Below are 15,009 nucleotides of genomic sequence, written 5' to 3'. Positions count from 1 at the left end.
GTTGTGCCGTGGCGGAGATCTTTGTGGGCTATACTCGGCCTTGTCTCAGGATGGTAAGTTGGTGGTTGAAGATATCCCTCTAGTGGTGTGGGGGCTGTGCTCTGGCTAAGTGGGTGGGGTTATATCCTTCCTGTTTGGCCCTGTCCGGGGGTGTCCTCGGATGGGGCCACAGTGTCTCCTGACCCCTCCTGTCTCAGCCTCCAGTATTTATGCTGCAGTAGTTTGTGTCGGGGGGCTAGGGTCAGTTTGTTATATCTCCTGTCCTATTCGGTGCCCTGTGTGAATTTAAGTGTGCTCTCTCTAATTCTCTCTTTCTCTCTCTCGGAGGACCTGAGCCCTAGGACCATGCCTCAGGACTACCTGACATGATGACTCCTTGCTGTCCCCAGTCCACCTGGCCGTGCTGCTGTTCCAGTTTCAACTGTTCTGCCTTATTATTATTGGACCATGCTGGTCATTTATGAACATTTGAACATCTTGGCCATGTTCTGTTATAATCTTCACCCGGCACAGCCAGAAGAGGACTGGCCACCCCACATAGCCGGGTTCCTCTCTAGGTTTCTTCCTAGGTTTTGGCCTTTCTAGGGAGTTTTTCCTAGCCACCGTGCTTCTACACCTGCATTGCTTGCTGTTTGGGGTTTTAGGCTGGGTTTCTGTACAGCACTTTGAGATATCAGCTGATGTACGAAGGGCTATATAAATACATTTGAATTGAATTGAATTGATCCTTGATGAAAACTTGCTCCAGAGAGCTCAGGTCCTCAGACAGGGGTGAAGGTTCACCTTCCAACAGGACAACGACCCTAAGCACACAGCCAAGACAACGCAGGAGTGGCTTTGGGACAAGTCTCTGAATGTCCTTGAGTGGCCCAGCCAGAGCCCAGACTTGAACCCGACTGAACATCTCTGGAGAGACCTGAAAATAGCTGTGCGGCGATGGGCCCCATCCAACCTGACAGAGCTTGAGCGGATCTGCTGAGAAGAATGGGAGAAACTCCCCAAATACAGGTGTGCCAAACTTGTAGACGACCCAAGGATGTAATCGCTGCCAAAGGTGCTTAAACAAAGTACTGAGTAAAGGGTCTGAATACTTATGTATATGTATTTATTAAAAAAAATATTAGCAAAAGGGGTAATGTGTGTAGATTGAGTATTTTTTCTTTCTTTAATCCATACATTTTAGAATAAGGTTATTCGGCATGGCCGAATTAGGGCCTATTTAAAGTTTTCATAACAATCGGTTATCGGCATTTTTGGCCAATTACATTGCATTCCACGAGGAAACTGCATGGTAAGCTGACTACCTGTTACGCGAGTGCATCAAGGAGCCAAGGTAAGTTGCTAGCTAGCATTAAACTTATCAATCTTCAAATAATCACTAGTTAACTACACATGGTTGATGATATTACTAGTTTAACTAGCTTGTCCTGCGTTGCATATAATCAATGCGGTGCCTGGAATTTATCATCGAATCACAGCCTACTTTGCCAAACGGGGGATGATTTAATAAAAACGCAATTCGCAAAAAAAGCACAATCGTTGCACGAATGTACCTAACCATCAATGCCTTTCTTAAAATCAATACACAGAAGAATATTTTTTAAAACCTGCATATTTAGTTAGAATAAATTAATGTCAGCAGTCAATATTAACTAGGGAAATTGTGTCAGGGTATATGCAACAGTTTGGGCCACCTGGCTCGTTGCGAACTAATTTACCAGAATTTTACATAATTATGGCATAACATTGAAGGTTGTGCAATGTAACAGAAATATTTAGACTTAGGGTTGCCACCCGTTCGATAAAATACGGAACTGTTCCGTATTTCAATGAAAGAATAAACATTTTGTTTTCGAAATGATAGTTTCCGGATTTTACCATATTAATGACCAAAGTCTCGTATTTCTGTGTTTATTATATTACAATTAAGTCTATGATTTGAAATTTGATAGAGCAGTGGTAGGCAGCATCAGGCTCGTAAGCATTCATTCAAACCGCACTTTCCTGCATTTGCCAGCAGCTCTTCTCAATGCTTGAAGCACAGCGCTGTTTATGACTTCAAGCCTATCAACTCCTGAGATTAGGCTGGCAATACTATAGTGCTCATAAGAACATCCAATAGGTATATGAAATACAAATGGTATAGAGAGAAATCGTCGACGCGTCATAATTCCTTAAATAACTACAACCTAAAACTTCTTAACTGGGAATATTGAACCACCAGCTTTCATATGTTCCGAGCAAGGAACTTAAACGTTAGCTTTTTTACATGGCACATATTGCACTTTTACTCTCTTCTCCAACACTGTTTTTTTGCATTATTTAAACCAAATTGAGCATGTTTCATTATTTATTTGAGACTAAATAGATTGTATTTATGTATTATATTAAGTTAAAATAAAAGTGTTCATTGCTCATTCAGTTTTGTTGTAATTGTCATTATTACAACAAAATATATATATATATATATATATATATATATATATATATATAAAAATCGGCCGATTAATCGGTATCTGCTTTTTTTTGGTCCTCCAATAATCGGTATCGGTATCGGCTCGGTTGAGCTCTAGTTGTAACCTTACAGAATGTGTAAAAAGTCAAGGGGTCTGAATACTTTCAGAAGGCACTGTAAGTAATTAAGTCTCAAAGTTTGGCTACATTTTCTGGCGCCTCCCTCATGTCAGTATCTTTGTGGACATAAGAGGCTGTAGCCAATATGCATAGTCTATCACCTATACTTTGACATGTAGGCTAATTATTTATGTACAGTTAATTTAACTTATTTTTTGGTTTTCCAATTAATTTAATTGGCTATTTAGGTTAATGGTCTTAGTGCCCTAGCAGAATAGGGCACCTCTTAAAATCATTACATTTCAGGCCTGGTGTACTGACCTTCACACTCGCAGCCACCTCCCTTGGCGCGGTTGGCCACTGCAGCAGTATAGGAGCGGGCGTCGAGAATGAGAAGCTTCTGTGGCGCAGCGTTGGCATCAGGGCCTGAACATCCTGTCAGAGAGGAGTCTGAGGCAGAGAGAAAGAGAGGATTTATATTTCAGTTTTAGTGGTGTGGGGGAAAGGTAGAGGCAGAATGAGGGATGGAGAGAAACATATAGATGGAATGGCCCAGATAGGGGACAGGTAGAGAGAATGAGAGATGTGAGGTGGAGGGAGGTAAAGAGAATGACAGATGGAGAGTTCGGAGGGTGGTGTGTTTAGGGGACAGGCAGATAATGAGAGATGGAGCATAGGAGAGAGGGAACGAGAGATGTTGACAGGGAAAAGGTAGAGATTAAGAGATGGAGGGAGAGTGAAAGGGAAGAGGTGGACAGGTAGAGAGCATGAAAGATTTTGGGATGGAATAGGGTGAGAGAGCGTGAGAGACTGAGCGATAGGGGATGAACTGGGGATAAACAGAGAGAGGAGTGTTAGGAACAGGGCCATGATGAACAATCGTGCTGGCTCAGCTCTCAGCTCGTCCCCTTGAGACGATCAATATCTCCTCCTGATGATGACCACTGCAGCATCGCTCAGTAACAGCTACCACGACTCACTCCTATAGTGGGCAATTGAGGACACACTGATCTGGGACCAGGATATCCCTCTCCCACTCAACTGAATCAATGTCCTGGCATTCAGGAAGTCAATTCTATTACTCCATGTTACCCCCCTCAACACAGAAAAGTGATGGGAATAGATTCGGGGTGCATTTAGCCTTTAGTTCCCTCTCTGAAAAGGGCTAGTCCTTTCACTGGATCCAACTTCTGTCCCGCTGTCCATTTTTTGTGAAGAGAAGCCAATATTTTGTGTTGAGTTAGAACAATGGTGTTGTATAGAAACTCAACAAGCTCAAAGCTGTCTAACTAGAAGAGTCGAGACAGAAACTTGGAGAGTAGTAGACTGTGTGCAGCCCACCGTTGTTCTCCCATCTGCATTCATGTCACAGTCATTTACACACAAAGTGAATGGAAGAGAGAGAGGGAACAGTCACTCCCAAAATGGGCCCCACATTCTTGGCCTCCAACATGAAAACAAGGTAACAAACAAGAGAGCCACAGCGATTTTGCCCATACACATCCGGTCTTGACTGGCGACAATTTATCCTTTGTCCAGCCACAATGTATGTGGGCGAGGTGTGTGTGTGTGTGTGTGTGCGTGTGAACCAGACATAATTGCACGCCAATGTGAATGTATTAATTGAGAATGGCATATTCCCAGGCACTTATGTCTTCATAGCTAGTTCTCATCAATCTAATTGGGGTTGTTTTTGGGACAGTGCAAACTGAATGAGCTGAAATGGCTACAGTTATCCATAAACAAGTTATCATTCCTACTGGTTTCAAAAGACTGGAAAGAACTGCTAAAGCAAGCGCTGAGAGATTCTTTCAGATGAGAATGTGTTCTCTCTCTCAGGCAACTTATCAGGTATCGTAAAGGTCAAATAATAAAGCTCTGTCAGCCGTACCAAAGTCGCCGTCGGAGCTGTCTGGGCCCTCCCCTCGGGGCCGGCTGCAGGCTGCGGCCCCACAGGTGACCCTGGCCCCTGGGTCCATCAGACAGGCCTTAGCGATGGAGGTGACCAAGTATTCATCCTCTGTGTTTCTCCAGCCCCACCAGCTGATCTCTGGCTGGCTGCAACGGGCGATCACTGCCCCATTCCTCTGGTGCCTGGTGGGACGTCACAGGAGAGAGAGTGGGGACCAACCATAAGTAGACATGCAATAAAAAACCAGAGCAGGTCAACAGTCAAATGATCATTGTTTGGAATGTGTTGCTACTTAGGTGTGGAATGGTGAGGATATTTAAAATGTGACAGTGTGTGTGTGTGTTTTCTTCAGTTTTTTCTTCCTCCTTCCTGCCTTCCCCCCTTTTGACATCCAGGTGGCAACACGTATCTCTGCGTGCCTGGCTGACATCTCAGCTTGGATGTTGGCCCCTCACCTCAAACTCTACAAGACGGACAAGATGACAAGCCCTTCCTCCCAAGGAAGGACTTCCCGCTCCAAAAGCTTTTTATCACGGTTGACAACTCTACGGTTTCCCAACCCTATGGAGTGCAAAGAACCTGGGCATAATCCTGGACAACACCCTGTCATTCTTTGAGTTCTACAATCATGCTCTACAACATCACACCGGAAATGGTATAGGTCCAGGCAATTGACCTCTCCCGTCTGGACTACTGCAAGCTTACCCGCTTCAGCCATCAAAGCCCTGCAACTCCCCCACAACACCGCAGCCCGCCTGGTTCTCAACCATAACAAGTTCTCCCATGTCACCCTGCACTTTCGCACTCTCCTGTAGCTCACAATCGAAGCTCACATCCATTTCAAGACCCTGCTGCTTGCCTACGTAGCAGCAAAGGAAACTGCCCCTACATACCTTTAGTCTATGTTGAAACCCTACACCCCAACCTGAGCACTCTGTTCTGCCACCTTTCATCTCTTGGCCCTCCCACCACTATGAGGGGCTGGCTCCCGCTCATCCCAGTCTAAGTTAATCTCTTGGCCCTCCCACCACTATGAGGGGCTGGCTCCCGCTCATCCCAGTCTAAGCTCATCTCTTGGGCCTCCCGCCACTATGAGGGGCTGGCTCCCGCTCATCCCAGTCTAAGCTCATCTCTTGTCCCTCCCACCACTATGAGGGACTGGCTCCCGCTCATCCCAGTCTAAGCTCATCTCTGTCCTGGCACCCAAATAGTGGAACAAGCTTCCCCCTAACATCAGGACAGCTGAGTGCCTACCAATCTTACAAAGAAGCCTGAAAAACGCTTTACAAAGTAGCCCTCCCCAGAAAACAAATACAAAATAAACACTTTTATTTATTTAACCAAGCAAGTCAGTTAATAACAAATTCTTATTTACAATGATGGCCTACACCGGCCAAACACAGAAGACGTTGGGCCAATTATGCACTTCCCTATGGGACTCCTAATCACAGCCGATTGTGATACAGCCTGGATTCAGCCTTAGCCTGGATTCAGCCTTAGACAGCCTGGATTCAGCCTGGATTCATTCAGCCTTAGCCTGGATACAGCCGTAGACCCCTGCGCCACTCAGGAGCCCCTTGCCTTTCTTGCAAGAACACTCGCTTGTCTTTTCTTACTAGCTCTGACTTTGCTGATAGCTGCTCTTTTGAGATTTTTTAAAAACTTACTATGTCTGTGATATGTGGTTGATTTCACCTAGTTACCTAAACATATGATGCAAAACTCATACCAGCTGTATTTCTGTCTTCTTGCACATCAATAGAACAAAAACGATCCTTTAAGATGAACACATTAACTGTTAGTCGCTCTGGATAAGAGCGTCTGCTAATTGAATAAAATGTACAACGTGTTTGTGTGTAGTATGGCGGATGTGTGTGTATGGTATGATGTATCTGTGTGTGTGTACATTATGGTGTGTGTGTATGGTATGATGTGTGTGTGTGTATGGTATGATGTGTGTGTGTGTACATTATGGTGTGTGTATGATGTGTGTTTGTACGTTATTGTGTGTGTGTACTTTATGGTGTGTGTATGATGTGTGTGTGTATAATGTGTGTGTGTGTTTGGTATGATGTGTGTACGTTATGGTGTGTGTGTGTGTGTGTGTGTGTACGTTATGGTGTGTGTACATCATGGTGTGTGTGTATGGTATGATGTGTGTGTGTGTACGTTATGGTGTGTGAGTATGATGTGCATGTGTGTATGGTATGGTGTGTGTGTGTGTGTACATTATGGTGTGTGTGTACGTTATGGTGTGTGTGTGTGTGTGTGTGTGTATGATGTGTACATTATGGTGTGTGTGTGTGTGTGTACGTTATGGTGTGTGTGTCTTCTGTGTACCTGTAGACCACCACAGGGATCCTCTTGGAGGACCTGAAGGAGCCGACACTCTCCAGCTCCTTGTCTGTGATCCACACTGGCACCAGCAGCTTCTGGGGGTAGCTGGAGCACAACCTGGCAGGAGAGAAGATGAGGGGACAGGTTAGGGTTATACAGATTATGAAGTCAGACCCCTTGATTTAAATCAAATCAAATCAAATCAAATTTTATTTGTCACATACACATGGTTAGCAGATGTTAATGCGAGTGTAGCGAAATGCTTGTGCTTCTAGTTCCGACAATGCAGTAATAACCAACAAGTAATCTAACTAACAATTCCAAAACTACTGTCTTGTACACAGTGTGAGGGGATAAAGAATATGTACATAAGGATATATGAATGAGTGATGGTACAGAGCAGCATAGGCAGATACAGTAGATGGTATCGAGTACAGTATATACATATGAGATGAGTATGTAAACAAAGTGGCATAGTTAAAGTGGCTAGTGATACATGTATTACATAAGGATACAGTCGATGATATAGAGTACAGTATATACGTATGCATATGAGATGAATAATGTAGGGTAAGTAACATTATATAAGGTAGCATTGTTTAAAGTGGCTAGTGATATATTTACATCATTTCCCATCAATTCCCATTATTAAAGTGGCTGGAGTTGAGTCAGTGTCAGTGTGTTGGCAGCAGCCACTCAATGTTAGTGGTGGCTGTTTAACAGTCTGATAGCCTTGAGATAGAAGCTGTTTTTCAGTCTCTCGGTCCCAGCTTTGATGCACCTGTACTGACCTCGCCTTCTGGATGATAGCGGGGTGAACAGGCAGTGGCTCGGGTGGTTGATGTCCTTGATGATCTTTATGGCCTTCCTGTGACATCGGGTGGTGTAGGTGTCCTGGAGGGCAGGTAGTTTGCCCCCGGTGATGCGTTGTGCAGACCTCACTACCCTCTGGAGAGCCTTACGGTTGAGGGCGGAGCAGTTGCCGTACCAGGCGGTGATACAGCCCGCCAGGATGCTCTCGATTGTGCATCTGTAGAAGTTTGTGAGTGCTTTTGGTGACAAGCCGAATTTCTTCAGCCTCCTGAGGTTGAAGAGGCGCTGCTGCGCCTTCTTCACAATGCTGTCTGTGTGAGTGGACCAATTCAGTTTGTCTGTGATGTGTATGCCGAGGAACTTAAAACTTGCTACCCTCTCCACTACTGTTCCATCGATGTGGATAGGGGGGTGTTCCCTCTGCTGTTTCCTGAAGTCCACAATCATCTCCTTAGTTTTGTTGACGTTGAGTGTGAGGTTATTTTCCTGACACCACACTCCGAGGGCCCTCACCTCCTCCCTGTAGGCCGTCTCGTCGTTGTTGGTAATCAAGCCTACCACTGTTGTGTCGTCCGCAAACTTGATGATTGAGTTGGAGGCGTGCGTGGCCACGCAGTCGTGGGTGAACAGGGAGTACAGGAGAGGGCTCAGAACGCACCCTTGTGGGGCCCCAGTGTTGAGGATCAGCGGGGAGGAGATGTTGTTGCCTACCCTCACCACCTGGGGGCGGCCCGTCAGGAAGTCCAGTACCCAGTTGCACAGGGCGGGGTCGAGACCCAGGGTCTCGAGCTTGATGACGAGCTTGGAGGGTACTATGGTGTTGAATGCCGAGCTGTAGTCAATGAACAGCATTCTCACATAGGTATTCCTCTTGTCCAGATGGGTTAGGGCAGTGTGCAGTGTGGTTGAGATTGCATCGTCTGTGGACCTATTTGGGCGGTAAGCAAATTGGAGTGGGTCTAGGGTGTCAGGTAGGGTGGAGGTGATATGGTCCTTGACTAGTCTCTCAAAGCACTTCATGATGACGGAAGTGAGTGCTACGGGGCGGTAGTCGTTTAGCTCAGTTACCTTAGCTTTCTTGGGAACAGGAACAATGGTGGCCCTCTTGAAGCATGTGGGAACAGCAGACTGGTATAGGGATTGATTGAATATGTCCGTAAACACACCGGCCAGCTGGTCTGCGCATGCTCTGAGGGCGCGGCTGGGGATGCCGTCTGGGCCTGCAGCCTTGCGAGGGTTAACACGTTTAAATGTCTTACTCACCTCGGCTGCAGTGAAGGAGAGACCGCAAGTTTTCGTTGCAGGCCGTGTCAGTGGCACTGTATTGTCCTCAAAGCGGGCAAAAAAGTTATTTAGTCTGCCTGGGAGCAGGACATCCTGGTCCGTGACTGGGCTGGATTTCTTCCTGTAGTCCGTGATTGACTGTAGACCCTGCCACATGCCTCTTGTGTCTGAGCCGTTGAATTGAGATTCTACTTTGTCTCTGTACTGACGCTTAGCTTGTTTGATAGCCTTGCGGAGGGAATAGCTGCACTGTTTGTATTCGGTCATGTTACCAGACACCTTGCCCTGATTAAAAGCAGTGGTTCGCGCTTTCAGTTTCACACGAATGCTGCCATCAATCCACGGTTTCTGGTTAGGGAATGTTTTAATCGTTGCTATGGGAACGACATCTTCAACGCACGTTCTAATGAACTCGCACACCGAATCAGCGTATTCGTCAATGTTGTTGTCTGACGCAATACGAAACATGTCCCAGTCCACGTGATGGAAGCAGTCTTGGAGTGTGGAGTCAGCTTGGTCAGACCAGCGTTGGACAGACCTCAGCGTGGGAGCCTCTTGTTTTAGTTTCTGTCTGTAGGCAGGGATCAACAGAATGGAGTCGTGGTCAGCTTTTCCGAAAGGGGGGCGGGGCAGGGCCTTATATGCGTCGCGGAAGTTAGAGTAACAATGATCCAAGGTCTTTCCACCCCTGGTTGCGCAATCGATATGCTGATAAAATTTGGGGAGTCTTGTTTTCAGATTAGCCTTGTTAAAATCCCCAGCTACAATGAATGCAGCCTCCGGATAAATGGTTTCCAGTTTGCAAAGAGTCAAATAAAGTTCATTCAGAGCCAACGATGTGTCTGCTTGGGGGGGGATATATACGGCTGTGATTATAATCGAAGAGAATTCTCTTGGTAGATAATGCGGTCTACATTTTATTGTGAGGAATTCTAAATCAGGTGAACAGAAGGATTTGAGTTCTTGTATGTTTCTTTCATCACACCATGTCACGTTAGTCATAAGGCATACGCCCCCGCCCCTCTTTTTACCAGAAAGATGTTTTTTCCTGTCTGCGCGATGCGTGGAGAAACCTGTTGGCTGCACCGCTTCGGATAGCGTCTCTCCAGTAAGCCACGTTTCCGTGAAGCAAAGAACGTTACAGTCTCTGATGTCCCTCTGGAATGCTACCCTTGCTCGGATTTCATCAACCTTGTTGTCAAGAGACTGGACATTGGCAAGAAGAATGCTAGGGAATGGTGCACGGTGTGCCCGTCTCCGGAGTCTGACCAGAAGACCGCCTCGTTTCCCTCTTTTTCGGAGTCGTTTTTTTGGGTCGCTGCATGGGATCCACTCCGTTGTCCTGTTTGTAAGGCAGAGCACAGGATCCGCGTCGCGAAAAGCGTATTCTTGGTCGTACTGATGGTGAGTTGACGCTGATCTTATATTCAGTAGTTCTTCTCGACTGTATGTGATGAAACCTAAGATGACCTGGGGTACTAATGTAAGAAATAACACGTAAAAAAACAAAAAACTGCATAGTTTCCTAGGAACGCGAAGCCAGGCGGCCATCTCTGTCGGCGCCGGAAATTCTAGGCATCTAACAAGTCTTCAGCTCTCAGGCAAGGTTACTCATCAAGCAAGTATAGTTAACCAAATCACCTCCATTACATTTGCACTAAGCAATACAGTAGACTGTAGATTTATACATATAGGAAAGGGAGAATGTACTTAACTTACCACTGACTAAAATGCACAGCAAAGCAGGGTAATTATCAACGTAGTGCATCAAGACTGTTGGCAACTATTTAGGTGAATATTAGTGAGAGAGGGCTTTTATTTCTCAGATAAAATACCCAAAGTGAGATCGACAACTCCAAGCCCTGCCATAACAGAGATATTCAGTGGCCCACTGTCTCTAGCTCTTTATCCCCTATTAAATCTTCCTATCATCTATTCCGACCCTCCAGCACTTACACCATCTCCTATAGTTTGCACATCACTGTTTCTCTCTTTCCCTCTCTCTCTCTCTCTCTCTCTCGCCTAGCCTAGCCTAGCCTGCAGTCGCTCTCTACTGTCTGCTCCAGGTAGATATGAGTGTGTGTGTTGTGCTGAGTTATGTATCCCCAGCAGGTTCTGGCCTGCTTAAATGACCCGTTTCTCCAATGTGACTGTCCCCCCCAGCAGGACACTCAGAGCAGACAGAGAGAGAGAGAACAAGACAGAGAGAGCATGGCACTGTGGCTCTCAGAGCATACTGCAGATTAATTTACTTATTTACCTACCCAGCAGAGGACACACACAGGCCTCAGACACCTTTTAATGTCTTTTCAAGTCTGTGTGAGTGGAATTGTGAAAGTTATGTTAAATATGTCTGCGTGTGTAAGTGTGTTAGAGATGGGTGTACAGAAAGGTGTGTATGATTTGCATGTATGTCAGACATGCACAGAAATGTGTGTGTGTGATGTGTGTGCGACATGACTGGTGAGTGTCAGACAGAGGAGAAGAACAGACAGATGGAAGCCCCCCCTCCCCCGAGCCCCACGGCGCAGCTGTCCTTCAGAGAGAGAGAGAGAGAGCTCAGCCTGTCACAGGGATGACAGCGACTCTTACTCTACCCCTCCGCCTAATCCCTGTCTCTCTCTCTCGCCCCGTCTCTCCCCACTCCCTCCCTCCCTCCCCTCATATCCCCTCTCCCTCCCCCATAGACCTGTCACACAGATTATCAAGAGCCGAGCAGCAACAGAGAGAGAGAGTTTAAACACTGACTGGTGAAGAAAATGCTATTTGAAATGCTGAGTCACTCTCCCCACCCAGTCTGCTTCGCAAACGAGTCTGGGACTATTTAACAGCACAGATGTTAGACGTACCTGCTTAGGAGAGAGTGGGCTATCTACAGTGCCTTGCGAAAGTATTCGGCCCCCTTGAACTTTGTGGCCTTTTGCCACATTTTAGGCTTCAAACATAAAGATATAAAACTGTATTTTTTTGTGAAGAATCAACAACAAGTGGGACACAATCATGAAGTGGAACGACATTTATTGGATATTTCAAACTTTTTTAATAAATCAAAAACTGAAAAATTGGGCGTGCAAAATTATTCAGCCCCCTTAAGTTAATACTTTGTAGCGCCACCTTTTGCTGCGATTACAGCTGTAAGTCGCTTGGGGTATGTCTCTATCAGTTTTGCACATCGAGAGACTGAAATTTTTTCCCATTCCTCCTTGCAAAACAGCTCGAGCTCAGTGAGGTTGGATGGAGAGCATTTGTGAACAGCAGTTTTCAGTTCTTTCCACAGATTCTCGATTGGATTCAGGTCTGGACTTTGACTTGGCCATTCTAACACCTGGATATGTTTATTTTTGAACCATTCCATTGTAGATTTTGCTTTATGTTTTGGATCATTGTCTTGTTGGAAGACAAATCTCCGTCCCAGTCTCAGGTCTTTTGCAGACTCCATCAGGTTTTCTTCCAGAATGGTCCTGTATTTGGCTCCATCCATCTTCCCATCAATTTTAACCATCTTCCCTGTCCCTGATGAAGAAAAGCAAGCCCAAACCATGATGCTGCCACCACCATGTTTGACAGTGGGGATGGTGTGTTCAGGGTGATGAGCTGTGTTGCTTTTACGCCAAACATAACGTTTTGCATTGTTGCCAAAAAGTTCAATTTTGGTTTCATCTGACCAGAGCACCTTCTTCCACATGTTTGGTGTGTCTCCCAGGTGGCTTGTGGCAAACTTTAAACAACACTTTTTATGGATATCTTTAAGAAATGGCTTTCTTCTTGCCACTCTTCCATAAAGGCCAGATTTGTGCAATATACGACTGATTGTTGTCCTATGGACAGAGTCTCCCACCTCAGCTGTAGATCTCTGCAGTTCATCCAGAGTGATCATGGGCCTCTTGGCTGCATCTCTGATCAGTCTTCTCCTTGTATGAGCTGAAAGTTTAGAGGGACGGCCAGGTCTTGGTAGATTTGCAGTGGTCTGATACTCCTTCCATTTCAATATTATCGCTTGCACAGTGCTCCTTGGGATGTTTAAAGCCTGGGAAATCTTTTTGTATCCAAATCCGGCTTTAAACTTCTTCACAACAGTATCTCGGACCTGCCTGGTGTGTTCCTTGTTCTTCATGATGCTCTCTGCGCTTTTAACGGACCTCTGAGACTATCACAGTGCAGGTGCATTTATACGGAGACTAGATTACACACAGGTGGATTGTATTTATCATCATTAGTCATTTAGGTCAACATTGGATCATTCAGAGATCCTCACTGAACTTCTGGAGAGAGTTTGCTGCCCTGAAAGTAAAGGGGCTGAATAATTTTGCACGCCCAATTTTTCAGTTTTTGATTTGTTAAAAAAGTTTGAAATATCCAATAAATGTTGTTCCACTTCATGATTGTGTCCCACTTGTTGTTGATTCTTCACAAAAAAATACAGTTTTATATCTTTATGTTTGAAGCCTGAAATGTGGCAAAAGGTCGCAAAGTTCAAGGGGGCCGAATACTTTCGCAAGGCACTGTAGCTACAGTGTGTGTGTGTTGGCTTGATGAGGCAGTTGTTTGATCATCAATCTTCCCGCTCTGTGTTGAGACTGGGGGGGCCGTGTGTACATGTGAGACTGTGGGGGCCGTGTGTACGTGTGAGACTGGGGGGGCCGTGTGTACGTGTGAGACTGGGGGGGGGGGGGGCGTGTGTACGTGTGAGACTGTGGGGGCCGTGTGTACGTGTGAGACTGTGGGGGGCCGTGTGTACGTGTGAGACTGGGGGGGCCGTGTGTACTTGTGAGACTGGGGGGGGCCGTGTGTACGTGTGAGACTGGGGGGGGGGGGCGTGTGTACGTGTGAGACTGGGGGGGCCATGTGTACGTGTGAGACTGGAGGGCCGTGTGTACGTGTGAGACTGGGGGCGGCCGTGTGTACGTGTGAGACTGGGGGGACCGTGTGTACGTGTGAGACTGGGGGGGCCGTGTGTACGTGTGTTTGTGGGTATCATACTTGTAGTTGAGGTTGATGTCGGACACTCTCCAGGCGTTTTGCATGTCGAAGCCCATCCTCCTCACCTCCATCTCCTGCCTCTGACGGACATGATCACCTACACAGAGAGAAAGAGGGAAGAGAGGTAAAGCAACAATAATGAGGCCTCAGGATTTAAATCTGCGTGTGTGTGTGTGTGCATGTCTGACACTAACCTGGTCTACAGAGGTGTAGGTGCTGGTCCTCATCGTCTGCGCTGCCCCCCAGACACCAGGCGTGGTAGGCCAAGGCAAACAGATCCTCCAGCCTGCCAGGGTGGGCTACGGCCCGGTTCAGACGCTTCAGCCACTCCTGGCACTGCTTGAATGTCGAGAAATGGCATCTGAGTAGATAGCAAAACACAAACACATAGGATGGAAAATCAGAGGATGGCCACCAACCTCAACACCATTATCATGCTTTCACCATATTATTATGGTTTGTGTACATGATCTATTATTATTCTTCATGTTCAAGGACCAAAAGATAAAACACAACCATGGGCTATGCCTACATTATCATACATTGTCCGACACGTTCATCTTGATTGGACAGAATGTGAGGGTGGTATACAGTTACTGTATGTAGACCTATATTCTCTCTTACAGTAGTAATAATGAGTTCTCTCCAACATGGAGATTTTTCTATGATTCTATATTCTCATGAGTGCTCTGAGTGTTTCCCTGGGCCGTGCCACATCACATCTGCTCCTCAGGCAGGATATAAAGCCATCATAATCAAAGAGGTGGGAACACTTCTGATGTCTGCATCTCTGTGAGGAGGACACCAGACAGGCTGTCACAGTGGGCCAGCAACACTACAGTTTTATAGGAGAGAAGTGGGCTGCAGTGCATAGATTGGCCAGTTCCAGTCTTTTCAGAAGAGGGTGAGTAAAAGAGTGAAACGTGAAGGGAGGGGGATTGTGAGCAGCAGCTATGTGTGTGTAAAATAAGCAGATTCGGATTCTTAGCTTTGAGAAAGAGGTTTCCAGAGGGGCGGGCAGGGCATGAGGGAAAACTCTTTATTCGTAGTCACGGCCTTAAAAAAAAGGATCTTAAGTGGTTTTGAGACAAAAATGTTCTTAAGCCAAC

General features: G+C 46.2%; 1 protein-coding gene across 4 annotated transcripts in view; it reads right to left on the bottom strand.

Annotated features, from left to right (window-relative positions):
- The window catches only part of LOC139420868 (phosphatidylinositol-3,5-bisphosphate 3-phosphatase MTMR4-like), a 159,527-nt gene that overhangs the window by 17,896 nt on the left and 126,622 nt on the right, over positions 1-15,009 (bottom strand). For all 4 annotated transcript variants that reach the window (XM_071171240.1, XM_071171241.1, XM_071171242.1 and 1 more), the window contains 5 exons: positions 14,095-14,261; positions 13,901-13,997; positions 6,827-6,940; positions 4,466-4,668; positions 2,896-3,024 (listed from right to left, as the gene is read on the bottom strand). In XM_071171240.1, the coding sequence (XP_071027341.1) occupies positions 2,896-3,024; positions 4,466-4,668; positions 6,827-6,940; positions 13,901-13,997; positions 14,095-14,261 (710 nt within the window). The remainder of the gene's footprint in view (positions 1-2,895; positions 3,025-4,465; positions 4,669-6,826; positions 6,941-13,900; positions 13,998-14,094; positions 14,262-15,009) is intronic.

The sequence above is a fragment of the Oncorhynchus clarkii genome, chromosome 12 (assembly GCF_045791955.1).
Source record: "Oncorhynchus clarkii lewisi isolate Uvic-CL-2024 chromosome 12, UVic_Ocla_1.0, whole genome shotgun sequence".
Taxonomy (NCBI): domain Eukaryota; kingdom Metazoa; phylum Chordata; class Actinopteri; order Salmoniformes; family Salmonidae; genus Oncorhynchus; species Oncorhynchus clarkii.
The sequence above is the reverse complement of the archived record's forward strand: the minus strand, read 5'-3'. Positions and strand labels throughout refer to the sequence as shown.